Here is a 20,962-nt window from a genome sequence, read left to right as displayed (position 1 = left end):
GTTCAGGGTATGTTTTTCAATAGATGATCAAGTCTCCTTTGAAACTTCTGTAATGCAGGGTGTTCATTTTCACATATCACAACATAATTAAAACTCAGACTCTGGGCCTGTTCTGGCACTGCTCTCAGAGATGGGTGCTCAGAGTCTGATGCTCATTATGCTGAGCAGGAGTTACCAACCCGAATTCCCAGGGCTCCAACGGGGGGTGGCTCCACCAGAGTAAAAGAAGTGTTTAATTACAGGTACAGAAAGAGGAGCACGAAGAAAACAAGCAATCATTTACAGGCTTTAATGACTAAACTGCCATGCATCTCATTACCAATAAAAACATGACTTCTTTTTTTTTTAAATTATACTTTAAGCTTTAGGGTACATGTGCACAATGTGCAGGTTTGTTACATACGTATACATGCGCCATGTTGGTGTGCTGCACCCATTAACTCGTCATTTACATTATGTATATCTCCTAATGCTGTCCTTTCCCCCTCCCCCTACCCCACAACAGGCCCCGGTGTGTGATGTTCCCCTTCCTGTGTCCAAGTGTTCTCATTGTTCAATTCCCACCTATGAGTGAGAACATGTGGTGACTTCTTAAAGTGACTTTATCAAGCTTATTAGAAATAAAGTGTGAATTGCAGGCCGGGCGCGGTGGCTCACGCCTGTAATCCCAGCACTTTGGGAGGCCGAGGCGGGCGGATCACGAGGTCAGGAGATCGAGACCACGGTGAAACCCCGTCTCTACTAAAAATACAAAAAATTAGCCGGGCGCGGTGGCGGGCGCCTGTAGTCCCAGCTACTCGGAGAGGCTGAGGCAGGAGAATGGCATGAACCTGGGAGGCGGAGCTTGCAGTGAGCCGAGATCGCGCCACTGCACTCCAGCCTGGGCGACAGAGCGAGACTCCGCCTCAAAAAAAAAAAAAAAAAAAAAGTGTGAATTGTAAGACAGTTGCCCTCTTCCTCCCTTCTATTGTTTTATATCCTATACTTTTAGCACACTGTTTACTTTAGTGGCCTTACAAGCTCAGTTAATATTTACTAAAGCAGAAGCTGGAGACATACTCTTTTCTCAGAATGCTTCTTTTACCTCCCTTATACCGTGTCCTTGATTTTCATAGTTGAAACATTAGACTTTAATAAGGATGTATATTTTATGGGTTTTCTAGTTTGTACTCTGTCATTATTCATTTGAAATTTGCAATGATTATAGAGTAAGACTTTTTAATAATCTTACTATATAGATACAAAAACTCGAAACTCAGATGTTAGATGAGTTGCTCAGGGCCACACAGCATTTGAGGTTCAAATCTATAGGTGAGTCTACCACATCAGAAGCTGCCTGTCAGCCAGGTAGCCAAAGGCAGAGGCACACAGAGAGCTGTTTGCAGCAAGGACAGAAAACCAAACACTGCATGTTCTCACTCATAGGTGGGAATTGAACAATGAGAACACTTGGACACAGGGCAGGGAACATCACACACCTGGGACTGTTGTGGGGTGGAGGGATGGGGGAGGGATAGCATTAGGAGAAATACCTAATGTAAATGATGAGTTATTGGGTGCAGCCAACCAGCATGGCACATGTATACATATGTAACAAACCTGCACGTTGTGCTCATGTACCCTAGAACTTAAAGTATAATTAAAAAAAGAAGAGAGAGTTGTTTGCAGTGACGTTAGCTAGCCATGTGTGTCCCTGACTTGTCCATAGTTGTGGGATTAGATGAGCCTGTGGAGGAAATGCATTGAAGACAAATCTATTCTATTTCTGACAGCATTCAAGGCAGAGGATTCTCATGTGCTCAAAGTGAATAGAGACTCATATGAAGGAACAAAAAACCATTCAGTTTAACTTCCAGATTTTTATTGATGAGGACATTGAGGTTCACAAATTTAAAAAGTTGAATTTATTTAACTTGTAAAGATAATAAGTATCTATTAATTAGAATGCCTAATTTCCAGTTCAGTTCTTTGCTCATTAGTCTGCTTCCTCATTCCCAATTTTCTTGACATCTCTTTTGCTTCGTAGGACTGCTTTGAAAAAGATGTGTTAATAGAGGCATTGCCCCATATTCCCAAATAATGTGATCAAGTCACATGTGCAAAAGTCCCAACGATAGACATTTGTTATAGGGTGTAGGCCAATTCTCAAAGAATTAATCACATTAAATGCTTAACTAGAATTCTCTTTTAGACCTAAACACCAATAAATGCATTTCGTGTAACACACAGTGCCTCCCATATTGCTTGGCAGAAAAAAGACATTCTTGGTAAACATTAGTTGAATAAATGGATGCAGGATGAAGTTGACTAGCTTAAATTCAGCGATTGTCCTTCTGAGGATACCATGTTGCTACTTCAGCAATCATATGATTTCCATCTTTGCCTCAATTTTTATCACCAGAAGCAGCATTTTTCTTTTTCTCCTCATTTTAATAAAATAATTGGGGCTATAAGTGCACTAGAATACTTCATTTTTGCTCAACAATAGAGACAAAAATGGTGATGCGGTGGAAACTAAATTGTTGCTGGCAGCCAGCACTGCAATGAGAAAGCTTTACATATTTACATTAGCTGATGCACAAAAATTCAGATGTGTTATACAAAGGTTAGTTTGAAAGTATTTGTGTTTAGAGGGTTTTTAAAAGTTGAGCAATTCTGGTTTGAAATACTTAGATAAATATGTATGACTTGATTTTTTTTTTGTACTGGAGAAATGAACTTTGGAACACTGAGGCTCCTCTCTGATGAAGTATTTAGTGAAGGTGAAATTTGCATTTCCACATATTTGCCAGTGACATCTCATGGCCATGGAAGTTTTGCTGTTGCCTGTGGTTCTTCTCATCCAAACTATTCTTTCTGGCTGAACTTGATCACAAATTCAAAACCCAGGAGCTTCTGATGGAGAGCTGACATCCTGCAGAAATAGAAGTCAGAGGCATTTTGGCCTAAACAATAATTCTGGAATGGGACTATAAAGTTGGTGAAATCTTGCAGTCAGACACCAGATGCACAAGGGAGGAAAATAATTCACTTTTTAGCATGTCTCTATATTTTCCTAATCATAATTAGCTTTTATTTATTTGCATTTAGTTCACTGCTAAAAGTGTTAAAGCTCTACCTCTAAATGGAAAAAAAAAAGCATAGATATGAGACTGAAATACCCAGCTCCCAAATACATAATTCAATATTTAAGCTATTGCCATTTACGTATTTACTTAGATGATGTTTTTTAACAATTTGTAAGTGTGCATTTGTATAAGCCAAATAAAAATTTGAATAATTATTTTGTTTTGCAGAACCCCAGCTGAAAGGGATTGTGACAAGGTTATTCAGCCAGCAGGGATACTTCCTGCAGATGCACCCAGATGGTACCATTGATGGGACCAAGGACGAAAACAGCGACTACAGTAAGAAACACTAGCTTCTTACAATCTGATTACAAATCAAATGTAGGGCCCAGTGTATCTTGTACTTAAAGCATTGCTAAGCTGCCTTACCAAACTATGGCTTTCAAACTATTTAACTATTAGTAAGCTAGTGTCTTTTCTTCTATCCTTCTTGCTATGATTTCCTACAGCAAAGACACAGTATAGGAGAGAGATTATGCACTTAAGAGAAGGTAAGAGGCTTAAAGGTATTCCATTTGGTCAGTGGGCAAGAATGTACTCCCATCACAGTGTTTTTAGGCAGCATGATGATAAACGCTCCTACAAACAATACAAGCACGTCTTCCAACACAAGATGGTATTTAAATCCCGGAACCAAGTGATGAACAAGTTATAGTTCAATAATGAACAAGTTATATATTTCTCAGAACACAATTCCTGACAGACAAAAATTGCCTCTTAAGGTAAACTCTGAGTACGTGTGTATATATATATATATATAATATATATATATGTTATTTTATGTTAATGGCAAAATTGCTGATTTTAAAAGGAAATATATTTAAATATTATGATTACATATGGTACATATAATAAATATATATAATAGTAAGAAGATAATGAAGACTGATAGACCTGAAATGGAATTTAAAAATTCTGGGGGGGAATAAAAATGCTGAGCATTCAAAGATTAATAATAATTTCTCTGGATATAGTTTTTAAGTGATCTAACTTTAGAGTTGACAAGTTCAGAAATTAAATGCAATCATCAAGGGATGACAAAATGAATTTGCAGTCTAGAAAAATTTCAAATACAAGCTCCAGAGGCAAGATTGATAGCTCTCATATCTTTCAAATTTTGCATAATCATATACGGATACCTGAGGGCAAATTCGTGTCATTCTAAAATTATGTATGGTGCCATATTGTTTCCTAATGTTTGTCTGTCTTCACTGCTAGATCTTTAGCGTTGAGCACACAATAAATGCTCATTGAAAGCTGTCCCGACAAGTTGTGATTCTGATGGATGCAATTTTGTGATCAGGCTGATAGTCTACCAAACTGCATAAAGTAATTTAGGAAGCTAGATATTTTATAGTGAAATGTCTTTTAAATTATTAAGAAATATTTGAGGAAAAATTTAAAATCCCTAATGAATGAAAATGCTCTTGTCCACCCTTTCTAAGTTATTCTTTGTTCAGTTAATATTACACATTTAAAATATAATTTACAATAAATAAAAGATCTTATTATAAAGAATTTCATTTCAGTTTTCTTGCTCTCAGATTTTTGGCTAAGTTCTTGACTGGCTTATTTCGGTTTGCACTGTTGGCTTGTGTTTTTGTGAAAGCGTTCTTTAAATGATTGAAGCGCTCAACTCGGTATAGAAGAATGAGGATACTTTTCTCTCCATGTACTTCCATTTATTGCATCTGTAATCGAATGTTGAATTAGTGAGGCTACAAATACAGATGCAAGAACCAGGGAACCACTTAGTTGTGTCACTTATCTGCACTAACTCTGAGATATTACTAGTTCTCAGGTTTTATTTCTATAAAATGTGATGGCTGGAGATGGTGATGATATATCAACATCCCTGTCAGCACCATCCATCTAACTTTAAAAAGAAATGAAAAATTATAAATTGATGAAGATAGAATCAATCCCCAAGTAAGACAATTAGCCATATTCAATCTACAAAATGCTACCTTTACCCAGCCAACTATTTTGCAAATGCATGACATTTATCATGGGGCAGAGACAGAAGGGTGGAAGTGCAAGTGTGGGGTCAAGCTAGGACAAATCCTTCCTTCACTCTTTCTAGGAAAATAATTGACAATGCTTGCTCTGCTGATGCTGGGTGAACTGCTAGTGTAAGTCTACACCCACGTGTACATTTGTACCTTCCTCCATGCATATATATATCTTAGCATAATGCCATTATGCATACCACACACAAACCCACATACACACACACACCCAAGGGCACACATTGTGTCAAATACATACTTTTAAAAATTCTCTGAACTCACAAATTTAAACTAATATTTTATTAAGATAAACCACTGCACACACTTTTTAATAAATTGTTTTTAAAATCACTTAGGCATACAAAATATAAAGATTAATAGAAGTTTATCTGGATACCTACCACCAGCTTTAAAATCAATTAAAAATATCGATATAGTTTAACCTCCTTGTTGTGTTTTCCCTCATGGAATCTTACTTTCCATCATTACCAGATATAATAACTCCCTGGAATTTTGTATATCTCATATATATGCAATTAAGAAAAAATTTTAATTCATATTATTGTTTTGCATATTTTAAAATATTTTATAAGTTAGAACATTATCATTAATATATTTTATGTACTGTATTCCCCAGTATTATGGTTGTGAGGTTTGTATATGGTAATATATTTATTTGCTTTATTTCTTTCATTTTTGTAAAATATTCCACTGTAGGAATGTATACAAACATATTTATTCATTTTCCTTTTTGTGTATAATTATTGTTTCTATTTTAAGGCCATTACAAATAGTGCTGCTAAGATCTATCTTATAGGTGTTGAAGATGCCTTCCTTAACAGTGCTTTAAAAATTACCCTTCTCACCTTGGAACTCTATTTTCATATCCCACTTTCTGAAATATGTATTGTTGCTGTTCATTTATTTTTGATAAAAATCTTCTTTCCCAGAAGAATGTGTGTTCCATGAGTGAAAAGATTTTGATTGATGCCTCATGCATCATTAGAACCTAGAATGAATGGTCTGTAATACATAGTAAGCACTCAATACAAAGTGAGTGAATGAATGACTAGATGCATGAATGTCTCTGTCAATATGTACAAAAGTTTCTGTAGGTCATTGGCTAAAATACTGTTACCCACATTTTTTTTTTCTTTTTGAGATGGATTCTTGCTGTGTCACCAGGCTGGAGTACAGTGGCGTGATCTCGGCTGACTCCCTGGTTCAAGTGATTCTCCTGCCTCAGCCTCCCAAGTAGCTGGGGTTACAGGCACGTGCCACCCCACACCCAGCTAATTTTTGTATTTTTAGTAGAGACGGGGTTTCACCATGTTGGCCAGGATGGTCTCGATCTCCCGACCTGGAGATTGGCCTCCCAAAGTGCTGGGATTACAGGCGTGAGTCACCGCACCCGGCCCCACATATTTTTTAACTTAAGAAATCATTTAAGACTTCAGAAAAATTACAAAGTAATAAAAGTGAATTCCTTTATACTCTTTACCCAGCTTCTCCTAATGGTACCATTTTACATAACAACATAGTGATCAACATCAGAAAATTAACACTAGTGAATATTATTTACAGAGAGCTATAGCTTTTATTAAAATGTTACCAGTTTTTCAACTAATGTGCTTTCTTCTGACACTTTCCCCACATATTTTAATGAAGAATATCAAATAAAAACAAATAATTTTACATATACTTTGTCAGAGTGGGGATTAGAAGTAAAAATATTGAAGAAGGATTTAAATTCTACTCATTTCTTTTATAGAAAAATTATAAGCCTCTAAGTTGTTAAAATGTCTTTTCTTTCTCTAGTTTGTGTGTGTAGGAGTAGAAGCAGTTGATTGTTTGAAAAAAGAATCTTGTTACTATGAGCATCTGTCAGAAATGTGTTGTTTGGTTCACTAGACATCATTGGGTATAACCAACCTTACCATAGTATATTGCACAGAATTGATAAAGACACCTGTTCTTTTGTTCAAGAAGAAAAGACTAATTATATGTAATTGAGTACAAAACACAAATGGATTTGTCGGCAGGAACAGATAAGAATCTCTGCAAATATAATGATAAAAAGCACAAAACTGTGTTGGAACACTGGAACAAAAAAGACAATGGCAGTTTGGAGGGTATTAATAGGAATATTTTACATAAAATTAAAAAGCTAATTATTTTGTTTCCTGAGTTACCATAGGACAAGATACATTTGAAGAGGTCAAAAATGCTAGGGAGGAAACAATGAAGATATTATAACCAAAGGTATTGTTCTCTTTACCTCTGAACAATAAAATATTAAGAGCCATTTGATATGGAATGGGCTCCCTGACAAGTTAGTACAGTGGAAAGACTGGAGATATTCAAGCAGATGCTGTCCTGGCACTTGAGGCAAAGGGAGAGGTTTACAAGAAAAACCCCTTGGTGTGGGAGGAGGGGAGGGGCATGGTTTCAGCACTCAGTGACTTTTAAGGTCTCATTTAGTCCTGATATTCTTTTAAAAATTATTTTGAACAGGTAAGATAAGTGTGTGGCACCAAATTATAAAGGCACAAAAGGGTGTATAGTTGAGAAATAGCAAAACAGTCACTGACAGCCAGAAGATGGCTTGGCACTCCCAAGAAGACTTGGTCTCCTTCTGTTGAATATAGACAATTTCACATTTGCAATTAGACAAAGCCACTGAGACATGATGGGTCAAGATAAAAGCAAGACCCTGTAATCATGTCTGAACACGACAAAAACAAAAATGTTTCCTAAATTACAAAATGAACAAATATGTCTCTGTCCTAGATTATGTGAGTGGCTGCTGCTGCTTTACCAAACACAGCTTTAACCTTGCTCTGTTCTTCTTGCCTTCTAGAAAAGAATTACTAAGATAGTAGCCATAGAATTACACTCACATCCTTAGAGCATCCAATCTGGGGCAGATTCACATTTCTTTGAGCCCTCCTTAAAACCACTTGACACACACCCAAATCCTGTAAATCTTTTCTTACATCCTCTTACCAAGACCCCCCAGTTCTGCTCTGGTGTGTATTTTTCTCTCTTGCCGAGTGTTATTAAAACAAACTTTGTTCAACCATGGGTGTGTTTATGATATTCATTGGAAGTCATTGACGCAGTCAAAAGCAATTTTCATTCACACCCCTCCATTGCCACCTGGGCACATTCTTGATATTTTTCCTGATATAGTCTGTGTACTTATCAACATGTACAATATCTATCCATCCATCCATCTGTCCATATCTATCTACTATATTGATCTATCAGCACCTTCTTTTAACTTAAAATGTATATCTGCAAGATTTTTTCATATTAATACATATTTAAATGGATAATTTAAATACTTAGTTTCCTATTAGGTATTTTGCTAATACAAACAATCCTATAAAGAATATCCTCTTATATAAGTCATTTTTCATATATGCAAATGTATTTATAGGATGGTTACCTAGAAGGAGAATTGCTGGGTCAAGGGTATGTGCTTTCTTCATTCTGAAAGATATCACCTAATTGCTCTCCATTGTGCAAATTTACTCTAAAATTGTGTTTCCTTATCATCTAGTCAACAAAATGTGTTATGAAACTTTTGGTTCTAGTTGGTTGCAGTGGCTGATGCCTGTAATCCCAGCACTTTGGGAGGCAGAGGTGGGTGGATCACCTGACATTGGGAGCTCTAGACCAGCCGTGGCCAACATGGTGAAAACCCATCTCTACTAAAAATACAAGAAAAATTAGCCGGGCACGGTGGTGCATGCCTGTAATTCCAGCTACTCGGAAGCCTGAGGCACGTGAATTGCTTGAGCCAGGGAGGTTGAGGTTGCAGTGAGCAGAGATTGTGCCACTGTATTCCAGCCTGGGTGACACAGCGAGACTCTGTCTCGAAAACTAAAAACAAACAAACAAGCAAACAAAAAACTTGGTTCTTTGTTACTTTAAAATGTAAATTTTAATTTTTTAAAAATTATGAGTTAGGTTGAACACTTGTTTAAGGGTGATCTTTACTTCCTTTTCTATGAACTGTCTGTCTATATCTGATTCTGTGAAATGTCTTTTCTTATTTTTAGGAAATCTGTATTTAAAAAATCAGTTCTTTGTTGTGATTTACCTTTTTTTTTCTAATTCTGTTGCCTCCGATATTTTTTTTTGCCATACTTTATTCTTTTTTGTTTTATTTTAAATGTGCTTTTCTGCCCTCAGCTTTTCTTTCCAATTTAAAAAGGCTTTATTCAAAATTATTTAAAAAGTCTCCTATGTTTTGTTTTTTGTAACGTGTTCTTTCTTTTCTTATATTTGATATTTAGTTAATCTGGAATTTATGTCTTAAGATTCTCTCAGTCTAGACTTCTAATATTTTATGTTCTTATCAGTTATGAATACAAATACACTTTCATTAGATTTTATGAATGTACTAAATTCACTGTGAGTTTAGCATCAACAAACATTTCAAAATGTTCTGTGTCTGATTTTCAGAAAACCAATTGGAAATGTAAAAGTTTAGTCATTCAGTTATGTTTTCTATACAATACCAAACATATGATGTTTTGATACCACCAGTCACAAGTATATAGACACAGCCAAAGTCAGCAGAAGCTTTTATTGCTAAACTATGAACAGAAGTATGATCCAAATGGTTAGTTGAGGAAAATTATGAAGGAAATCTTCTATTTCTTCTTACAAGGGCATGCAGGTACTACAAAAAATTAAACAGATGTTCTAAATCTGTTATAAATTTGTTTTCATTGACTGTGTTTTAATTTTAAAGATAGTGCCTCCAAATAATATTTGTGGAAAATTTTAGCAAACACTAGTTATTTTCTTGAATGGCTTACCCCCTTACATAAAATCATAAGGGGATAACTCCTCCAGATTCTTCAACCTTGGCTCCTCACTTTCTTCTTGATCTTATATATATTTTTGATCATAAGACTTCTTCTCCCAGCCGGGCACAGTGGCTCACGCCTGTAATCCCAGCACTCTGGGAGGCCAAGGCTGGCAGATCACAAGGTCAGGTGATCGAGACCATCCTGGCTAACACGGTGAAACCCCATCTCTACTAAAAATATAAAAAACTAGCCGGATGTGATGGTGGCCGCCTGTAGTCCCGGCTACTCAGGAGGCTGAGGCAGGAGAATGGCGTGAACCCGGGAGGCGGAGATTGCAGTGAGCCAGGATCGTGCCACTGCACTCCAGCCTGGGTGACAGAGCGAGACTCTGTCTCAAAAAAAAAAAAAAAAAAAAAAAAAAAAGGACTTCTGCTCCCATGTATCTTTCTGGTCAGTAAAGAAAAACATGAGTTATTTGAAATTATATTCTTCCCTATTTACTGTATGACTTTTTATGGGCATATTTCTAGGCAGAATACATAGTAGTTAAAAATCTTATTGGAGCTACTTAACCAAGTGTATTCCTAGAAAGAACTGAGGACTGAGGTTGTCTTTGATCTGTTTTTGGCTCTGTGTGATGACTGGTGCTTTGGCCGTGGGCAAGTCACATAAATATTCTCTGATTTATACAAGTTCAGATAGTACAACATTAGAGAAGCCAAGAATCACTAAGATTTTGATAGCCTTTTATTTACTTCTGTTATAGAAGTAAAGGTATGCTCAGAAAAACTGATTGACAGCCTCCATTTCCCTAAATATCCTTTGTTCTGAAAGATATGTTACCGGCAGGCAGGAAATCATCAGTTTGCAAATCCCTATGTGATAGTCTCCAAGTGTGTTTAAAGATCTAGAGAGTTAAACACATAAATGCTAAAACCAGAATTTGGGTCCAAGGAATCTGACTTGAGATTCTTTGCCCTTGAATTAGTTATTTAACCCCTCTCTGTTAAATTTCCTCATTTGTTAAATGACAATAATAATAATATTTAGGTCATAGGGCTGTTGTGTAGATTAAATGGTTTGATTCCTTAAAAGTGCTTTAAGCAGTACTTAGAACACAGTAATTCTTAATAAATGTCGTCTGCTGTCATTATTTTCATCAGTAGGGATGAGAGACCCCTTGTTTGCAAGGAGCTCATACACAGTGACCATTTTCACAGAAATAGAATTCTTAGCAGTGGCAGCTATTATTATATGGAAGAATTTGAAGGTGTTTACACTGGTGGGTATTGAAGAATAAGTCAGTGATTCATAAAATGTCTAGTCCCTAGACCAGCAGCATCTATGTATCTGAGAACTTGTTAGAAACACACATTTTCCAGCATCACTTCAGTCATGCTGAGAGACTGTGAGGCTGGGGCCCAGCAATCTGTGTTTTGACAAACCATCCAGATTATTCTGATGCACTGCAGCAAGTACAACTGGCATCTTTCCTCTGCCCCCAGGATTTGAAGTGCTCACATTTGCCAATGAAGGCAATCTCTGTTCTGGGACTGTGAAGCCTATTTCTATGGGGATCTGACTCCTAATATAATAGGGAAAGCAGAGGTCTGTAGGCACTGAAATTCAAACTTACTACCATCTTAAATGTGTGAAATCTGTTACATTTTGATTAATTACTTGAAGAGAGTCAAGGCTCAATTCTGGACAGATATATGATCAAATATAAGTTTGGAGAATTACAAAAAAAAAGAAAAAAATATGAAAAATATGTAGTGATATAGGTAAGCCTGTATCACAGATTTGTATGTCTTGGAGCTTTTACATATGCAAATTTATTTCACTTGCGATGTTTTTGCCAATCTTATCCAGGAGGCAAGCCACTCTCACTCTTCAAAACCCTCCTCAACTCTTGTTTCTTTTGTCCATGTGAGGTCTTCTTTAGCCATATTGTCTCAACTGTCACCCCCATACAAAACCCCATGCTCACTCACTTCACTCTGCTGTATTTGAGGCTTATGCATTTGTTTACAGCTGCACAAGTCACATTATATACTGCAGTTCCTTATCTGCTTTTGTGTTTTCCCTATTAAGAGTATGACTTCCTTATTTGCCCTTCTGCTTAGCCAAGCAATGGAGATTTTCCAAAATCCAAAGAGCTACAAATGTGTTTCATTTAGCTGGCATGCTTGGGAAGGGGGAATGATTGTATGTAAGCAACAGATGCATCTACTTTTTTTCCCACATTTTCTTCCTACCTGCCTAGGGCCTGAAGACTTTTCAGTTTGAGATACCTGTGGCTTTCACTCAATATTTGTTAAGTCAAAATAACAGAGCAGAACTTTAAAGGAACAGTACAACCCCCTTAAATATCACCTATTGTAAGACAAAGTAGCTTGGGCTGTGAGTCAGACAGCCTGGTTTCCAGTCCAGGTTCTTTCTCTAAATAGCTGAGTGAACTTATTTAAGTCCCACAAACTTTCTGTTCCTTGGTTTACTTCCCCCCGCCCCTCATTTCTCCTCTGAGGAATGAATCCTTTGTTTTCTACTCTGTAAAATAAAGTGTTTAGAAAAGATAATATCCAGTATCTCTGATAGATCTGAAATTTTGCAAGCCTACAAGTTGACAATGATTTTTGTTTTCACCTTTGAAAAATGGGAAACTTTTTATTTTAAACACATTACAAAAGAAGGCAAAATTGTAAATAGTACAATAGTTTTTGCATTGAATTGGAACGCAGTAGTGAATTCACCGCTACTTTCAATGTATGTGTATACAGATTTCAAGCAATTCTCAATACCCTTATTGCCACTCCGTAGTCCAAGCTACTATCCTCTTTGTATGGACTCTTGCAATAACTCTCTAACTGGTCTCTTTACTTAAAGCTTCCCCCCATCAGCCTATTTTCCACACAGCAGCCAGAGTGACCCAGTTAAAAGATAAAATGAAATAAACTCACTTCTTTGCTCAATCCCTTTCATCACATATCATTCGGGATAAAAACCAATGGCCTTTTTCCTATGACCAATAATGTTTTATATAATTTTACTCATTGCCTCCTTCATCCCTCCTCAAATATTATCTCTCCTCTTTCTTTCTACTGGCCATCTTGCTGTTCCTCAAACACACTAACCATGTTCTTACCTGAAGGCATTGGGACCAGCTATGCCCCTCTTTCTGGAATGTCCTTCCAAATATCTAAATAGCTCAATCCCTCATAATCTTCATACCCAATCAAAAGAGAAGCCTTTTCTCAAAAAGATCTTTTCTAGTTAATTTATATACCTCTCAGTCCCTATCTCAATATTTCAGTCTCCTTTGGCTACTTGAATTTTGTTTTCATCTTTAGAACCCTTACCACTATCTAATATACCTACTTGTTTTATTATGTCTTCTTACTACTAAAATATTACTTATATATACCATACTTTTTTTATTCTATCCTATATTTGCTTGTGTTATTTCTTCCACTAATTATGCCATCCTCTAAAAGCCTTTTGTCTTTGAAACCTATTTCTGATTTAACTGTGCATTCTACTTTCTCTGAACAAACTGTACATCTCTTATGATTTTATGCTGTTTCATCCGTGTGTATTCATTGTGTATATGACTGGCTGACTTCTTTTTGGTTATGAACCACTTAAGGGCATTGACAATGCCTGCTTTATCTCTGTGTTGGCCTGTAATAAGTTCTTAATAATGAGTAAGGCCTTGATAATGGATATGGATAAGTTCATTGATAGTAGCAATAGTATAATGATTATACCATTGAAACTAAAAGACTTAAACTAGAATATAATCTTCATGGGGGCAATGAGCTTTATCCGCATTTTGTACTGCTATGTCTCCAGCACCTAAAAGAATACCTGGCACATATTAGGTATTCAATATTTGTTGGATAAATGAATGAAAGTGAATTCACAGATCAACCCCATCAAAAATGAATATGACTTTGCGTGACAATACCCAGCTTGAAAAATTAACGCTAATTGGATCATGCTTGCATTTTGTTTTGAGAATGACAGATAATTTAAGAGCATTCAAAGGATGAGTAAGGAAATTATTTCTATTTTGAAAATAGGAAGAAAATTGAGTATGCTTAGTCTAGAAAAGTAAATTCTATAGCAACAGTAGTAAAAGAAAACATTTTCACAGTGTTACATATATTCTCAAAGTGTTACATGAATATATATATATATTCATCTTGATAATTATAGAGACATCATTTTCTTAAAATATGCAAATGGCATATTTGCCCATAAGAGAGAGAGTCATTGCTTTTATTATTCATCTAAGGGCAGCAGTATAAATTTAAACATATGTTGCAGGAAAAAGAAAATATACACTCAGGTGTTTTAAGAATAAGAAACTAAAAAGAGAGGGTTTCTTGAAGTAGTGGAAAAGGGTATTAAAGCTTTGATGAGTGAGAATTAGAGATTACTTTAAAATTCCTGAAATTCATTACCTTACTTTGAGGCTCTGAAGTGAGAGTTGATTTGCTCTAAGTAGAGTAAGTAGAATTCATTTCTCCTATATCCATATCCTGTGCTCCGTCTTCAACATACGTTACTGACTGCAAGGTTGTATAGATTTGTCCATATTCTTAATGAATTGCAGTGGAGTTTCTTATATGTCTCTGGTTTGATTAAGCACTGTTTTTAGCCACCAACTAAATAAGGTATAAATTATAAATGTATACTCATATGGATTAGCATTTTCTAGGGCATACTACCATGAAGCATAAAGAAGAACTACATGTTTGGAATGAAGGATTTGGAAAATAAAATGGTCACCTATGTGTCAAGCATTATTTCTTAATCTATGACTTGGGGACATATCAGATAATAGTAACTGTTTACTGAACACTTTCTTCTTTTTTTTTACTTTATTTTTATTTTATTTTATTATACTTTAGGTTTTAGGGTACATGTGCACAATGTGCAGGTTTGTTACATATGTATCCATGTGCCATATTGTTTTGCTGCACCCATTAACTCATCATTTAGCATTAGGTATATCTCCTAATGCTGTCCCTCCCCCCTCCCCCCACCCTTCAACAGTCCCCGGAGTGTGATGTTCCCCTTCCTGTGTCCATGAGTTCTCATTGTTCAATTCCCACCTATGAGTGAGAACATGCGGTGTTTGGTTTTTTGTCCTTGCGATAGTTTACTGAGAATGATGGTTTCCAGTTTCATCCATGTCCCTACAAAGGACATGAATTCATCATTTTTTATGGCTGCATAGTATTCCATGCTGTATATGTGCCACATTTTCTTAATCCAGTCTATCGTTGTTGGACATTTGGGTTGGTTCCAACTCTTTGCTATCGTGAATAGTGCCGCAATAAACATACGTGTGCATGTGTCTTTATAGCAGCATGATTTACAGTCCTTTGGGTATATACCCAGTAATGGGATGGCTGGGTCAAATGGTATTTCTAGTTCTAGATCCCTGAGGAATCGCCACACTGACTTCCGCAATGGTTGAACTAGTTTACAGTCCCACCAACAGTGTAAAAGTGTTCCTATTTCTCCACATCCTCTCCAGCACCTGTTGTTTCCTGACTTTTGAATGATAGCTATTCTAACTGGTGTGAGATGGTATCTCACTGTGGTTTTGATTTGCATTTCTCTGATGGCCAGTGATGATGAGCATTTTTTCATGTGTTTTTTGGCTGCATAGATGTCTTCTTTTGAGAAGTGTCTGTTCGTATCCTTCGCCCACTTTTTGATGGGGTTGTTTGTTTTTTTTCTTGTAAATTTGTTTAAGTTCATTGTAGATTCTGGATATTAGCCCTTTGTCAGATGAGTAGGTTGCAAAAATTTTCTCCCATTCTGTAGGTTGCCAGAGCTTCTGCACAGCAAAAGAAACTACCATCAGAGTGAACAGGCAACCTACAGAAAGAACACTTTCTAAATGTTCAGTATAGCTATGAAAATTTTCAAAATTGTACTCAGTTAAGTCTTGTAATAACCCTATAAAAGGTACTATAATCATTTCTATTTTGAAGATGAGTAAACTGAGTCACAGGAAGGTTAAATAATTAGTCCATGGCCATACAGATATTAAATAATAGACCCAGGATTTGAATGCAGCAAGTTTAGTTCCAATGTTAATACCTTCACCCAGTTTACACTGTACCTCGAATTTGTCTTTCCTGGTTAATATTTCCCAGTGCATAATAAATAATCTCTTAAATCATACCTCTGCATTCTTCTGACAACACTTTTAAAAGGCATTAAGAAGGCAACGTGGTTTAGTTCTAAAATATTATGGCAATATACTATACTTAGACAGGCTAATATACTTTAGATAGGCTAAACAGTGAACTTGCAAGGATTTTTCTTCAATATGTTTGATGTATTTAAAATATAAATTAAAACATTTTTTAGAGATAGTAAACCATGATACAATAATTTTAAAGATTTTAAATAACCTGGTTGCCTATTTCATGTATCTGATTTGAGAAGTTTGAGGTGTGTAGGATGTGTGTGTCTTTATGTGGATATATATTTTCATGTATTACTCAGCAGCCTAGATAGAGTGGTACTGAACAGGCATCCAGCCAAGATCTAGCGAGGTTGCACCTAGTACATCTGCTTCCCTTGACATTGAGACCGAATCTGGAACACATACCTATGTCAAACTATGTCTGTACAGCATTATTAAGCTCACTCCACAGTATTATAATTGAATTTTTACAAATATCCTAAAGATAACTCCTTGCTCCTTCCTACTTAGGTATGAGCAGAAAACATCACTTTTATTGTTTCCATAGTATGTATCAGGGATCATTTTCCATACTTGAGGAAGCAGGATAGTGTTATAAATAGTCCATTTGATTTTAGGGACAATCATGGATATTAATATGGGTATCTCCACTTGCCAGATGGATAAACTTGGGCAATTAGTTTAACTCTTTGAAACCAGAGTTCCTCATCTGCAAAATGAGAATAATATGTAGGAGATTTAAGTTAATAGTATCAAAATGTACCCTTATGGAAGGAAGTGCCTTGGAAAGTCTCAACAGGAGAAATCAATGCTGACTGAAGAGCAATCAAGAGCCGTTTCAGAAAAAATGAAGGACTTGAGCAAAGCTTTGACAAATCGGGTAAGAAGCCATTTTTGAACCACATCTGTAGTTTCAGCACTCTTTTAGGCCCTAGACCAACCTTCTTTTCTTTGGGAGAATTGATTGAAGTCTAATTTAGATAAGATTAACATCCAGTGCACTTGGAGTTTCCCTCTGAAGGGGTTGGAATGTACAGTTACATATGGTCTCTTCCCAGTCTTTGACACTACTGATGATCTGGGCAGAAAAGTCCTGCTGAGACGTAAAGGAAGACAGCAGCCGCTCCTCATAGATCCAGGTTCTCAACAATGGCTCCAAAATCTTTGTTTTTGAATCAGTAAGTCTGCAGGAGGACCACACTTTGAGAACCAAGCACACAGCACTTCTCAAACTTTAACTGCATTGTAATTGTGTTAAAATGCAAATTTTGATTCAATAATTCTTGGATACAGCCTGAGATTCTGCCTTTCCAACAAGCTCCAGATGATGGTGATGCTCTGGCACAATGTCTGGAATATATGTGATGAATTAATGAATAAACCTAGTAGGCCATAGTATTATTGATTTTGGCAACATAGTTTTTGATGAAAGGTTTGTAGAGGATGCAAATCTAAAAGCTTCAAAACATGCAAAGATTTCTTGGAAGATGTTTCTGCCCATTGATCTTATGGACCATCACCTGTGCTGTTCACTGAATTCTTCAGACGGGCTCCAAGACAAGTCTGTGTAAGACAAATGGCTCCAGAGAATGAGTAATGACAGGCATTTGCTTTCATTATCGATAGTGATATGCCTCATTTTTCATCTTAATGAAAAAAGAATCACGTTTAATTGACTTGTTAATTATGCAAATTTTTGAACATTTTTGAACTATCATAGGAAAGGTTATATGATATTATCAGGATTAAAAGCCAATGACAGGACTTTTACCAGAGCTAAGGCAAATATTTCTACTACCTTTTATCAAATAAAGAGATCACAATGCTGGCTCATTTTTTTTATGCTGAAAACCCACAGTGTAGGCTGTCAGCCAATGCTTAGAAGAGAAATTTTAGTCTCTGAAGTCCCAAACCACTAGTCAGCTCTGTAAGTCAACAAATTCAGTGAGAAAATAAATCAGTCAGTTGGACTATTTGGCCAATTGTTTATAAAATAGGGCATCATACTTAAAGCAGTGAACCAATATACCTTAAAGTATGTTGATGTTTACATTCTTAACAGTGTTTTATTTTAACTACATAGTTGTTTTGCTTACAGGAACTTCAATAATAGAAGATGAAATACATGCTTTTTTTTTCTCCCATAACATTTAAAAAAATTTAAGTTGAAATATGGAATAATGATCACCCAGCCATGTTCCTCCTACTATGAAAACTCCAGATGTGGAGATATGAAAACAACAATGAGAACAAAAACACTGAAAACACTGATAGTGATGTTTCATATCCTTTATGGTTTAAAAAGTGGTTTGTTTTTATTATCTCATTGATCTTCATAACAATCCAGTGAAGCATTCAGAGCCAAGAAATGCTCAAAGTGGTTAACTCATTTATGCCTAGTGTTCCATTATTGGAACACTATGCATGTGGGAGTTATTTATATCCTACCACTCAAAGTCATCGCCAAGGTCTGATTGCAGATATTCAAAAAGTTGCAACCTCATTAAATTATTCGGAGTCACTAAGACCACAAAGCTGTTAAATTTTAGAACCTAGGGCTCATGACCTAAAGCTATGTCCTCTATGTAGCTACATTCAGTCCTCATCTGAGTCTTATTTCCTTGACTTAACAGCTAAAAGAATAGGGCAAGTTACATCTTTCCTTTAATTTCTGTAAGAAATGCTGTTTTAGAGGGTTAAATTCAGTAACAACAATTGTTTAGGCTTTATTTTGAAATGCAATCTGGATGCAAAACAACAACAAAAACATATTTTATACTCTATGAATCCCTAGTTTTCAGGGAAACTCAGACAAACATAGAAATATGAATAAGCACTGTGATAAGTGCTGTGTATGGAATGCTGTGGAATTAGGGTGAGGGAATGAATAATTAATTTGCCTGGCTGAACATTCCATTGTACCATAATTTATATAACCACTTTTGTATTGGAAGATTTAAGAGCTCACTCCTTTGCTGGATATTCAATAATAGCATTTTCCTATTGAGAATGGGGAGGGTGAATAATTGACTTAAGTAAATTATAAATAACAGGAGTAAATATTAATTTCATAACTGAGGAAAAACCAATTGAGTGGCCTGCAAACATTATAAATATTATAATTACAGATATTATTGTGAGAGACTGTAGGATTTATTGTAGGAGAAAATAACCTGGTACTAACTTAACTTTTTATTTAAGATTTTCTAGGATATGATCTTATTCACACTCTAATAAAATATCTTGACTGAGAACATTTTGAGATGTGGGAAATGATATTGAATTTTCAAGGAAATCTAACATTGAAAATGCACAGATTATAAACCCAAATATCTCCATTCTCTCTCAGTATGTTCCACTTGGGTTTTTAATGGGTCACAGGATGAATCTTTTTTACTGGCCATTTGACAAAATAGACCTAGAATTTCCAAATACAACTGTACTCGTTTATACCTTTCTTCATTACAAGCAATAATGAGTCTGTCCTTAGAAGTTACTTGGAAAGATACTGGATTTACATATTCCAAAGACAATTTGTAATGAGCTTTTTTTCTCCTTCCTTCCCTCCGTTCTTCCTCCCTATCTCCCTCTCTCCCTCTCTTCCTCTTCTTCTCTTTCATTTATTTTTATTTTTTATTTTTGAGACGGAGTCTCGCTCTGTCGCCCAGGCTGGAGTGCAGTGGCGCGATCTCAGCTCACTGCAAGCTCCACTTCCTGGATTCACGCCATTCTCTTGCCTCAGCCTCCCGAGTAGCTGGGACTACAGGTGCCCGCCACCGCACCTGGCTAATTTTTTGTATTTTTAGTAGAGACGGGGTTTCTCCGTGTTAGCCAGGACGGTCTCGATCTCCTGACCTCATGATCCTCCCGCCTCGGCCTCCCAAAGTGCTGGGATTACAGGCGTGAGCCACGGCACCCAGCCCTTCTTCTTCTCTTTCTTTGAAACTTTCTTGGTTGTCACATTGTTTTCCTACGTGTTTTGGATTGATTGTTACCTTTTTCTTGCTGGAATAATCTGGTGTGGGTAATGTACAGGTAGAAATTAAGCTGAGTAAAACACAGCACTTTTAGAAGGTACATTTTTTGGTCCAATATCATTGGACAGGATGTTTATTTTTTATTTTATTTTGGTGAGACAGAGGCTTGCCCCGTTACCCAGGCAGGAGTGGAGTGGTGCAATCATGGCTTACTGCAGCCTTGACTTCCCGGGTGCAGGCTATCCTCCGACCTCAGCCTCCCAAGTAGCTGGGACCACAGGCACACACACACACATAGCTGACTAAATTATTTTTATTTTTATTTTTACAGAGATGGAGTCTCCCTGTGTTTCCCAGGCTAGTCTCAAACTCCTGGGCTCAAGTGATCCTCCTGCCTTAGCCTTCCAAAGTGCTGAGATTACAGGCATGAGCCACCACGCCTTGCTGACAAGATGTTTAATATCTCAATTGTAACAGATTCCCCGAACTCTTTCCTTCCTCTTAATTCCCTCCAACCTTGCATCACTCTACACACACACATACTCCTACCCTCACCAGGCCTGTGCATCCCATGATTCTGCCATTTCAGACTTTGTACCATGTAGGTTTTTTGGCTTTCCTTTAGTCTACGTGTAATACATATTATCTTCAATCTTTTTCTTACATGCTTAATTATAAAAATATGTCTGAGAAAAGTTATGAATAAACATGTGTAAGGAGAAACTACTCCTAATTCATTTATTTATTCAGCAAATATTGAATAACAGCTTCTAAAACCAAGATATCATGC

The 20,962-nt window shown here is 36.4% G+C and overlaps 1 protein-coding gene across 3 annotated transcripts in view; it reads left to right on the top strand.

Moving 5' to 3' along the window:
* Positions 1-20,962, top strand: part of FGF12 (fibroblast growth factor 12) — a 600,621-nt gene that overhangs the window by 375,564 nt on the left and 204,095 nt on the right. For all 3 annotated transcript variants that reach the window (XM_032171917.3, XM_058427016.1, XM_032171916.2), the window contains one exon: positions 3,297-3,407. In XM_032171917.3, coding sequence (XP_032027808.1) covers positions 3,297-3,407 — 111 coding nt within the window. The remainder of the gene's footprint in view (positions 1-3,296; positions 3,408-20,962) is intronic.

The sequence above is a fragment of the Hylobates moloch genome, unplaced genomic scaffold (assembly GCF_009828535.3).
Source record: "Hylobates moloch isolate HMO894 unplaced genomic scaffold, HMol_V3 SCAFFOLD_13, whole genome shotgun sequence".
Lineage (NCBI taxonomy): Eukaryota > Metazoa > Chordata > Mammalia > Primates > Hylobatidae > Hylobates > Hylobates moloch.
This window is presented reverse-complemented; position numbering and strand designations above follow the sequence as displayed.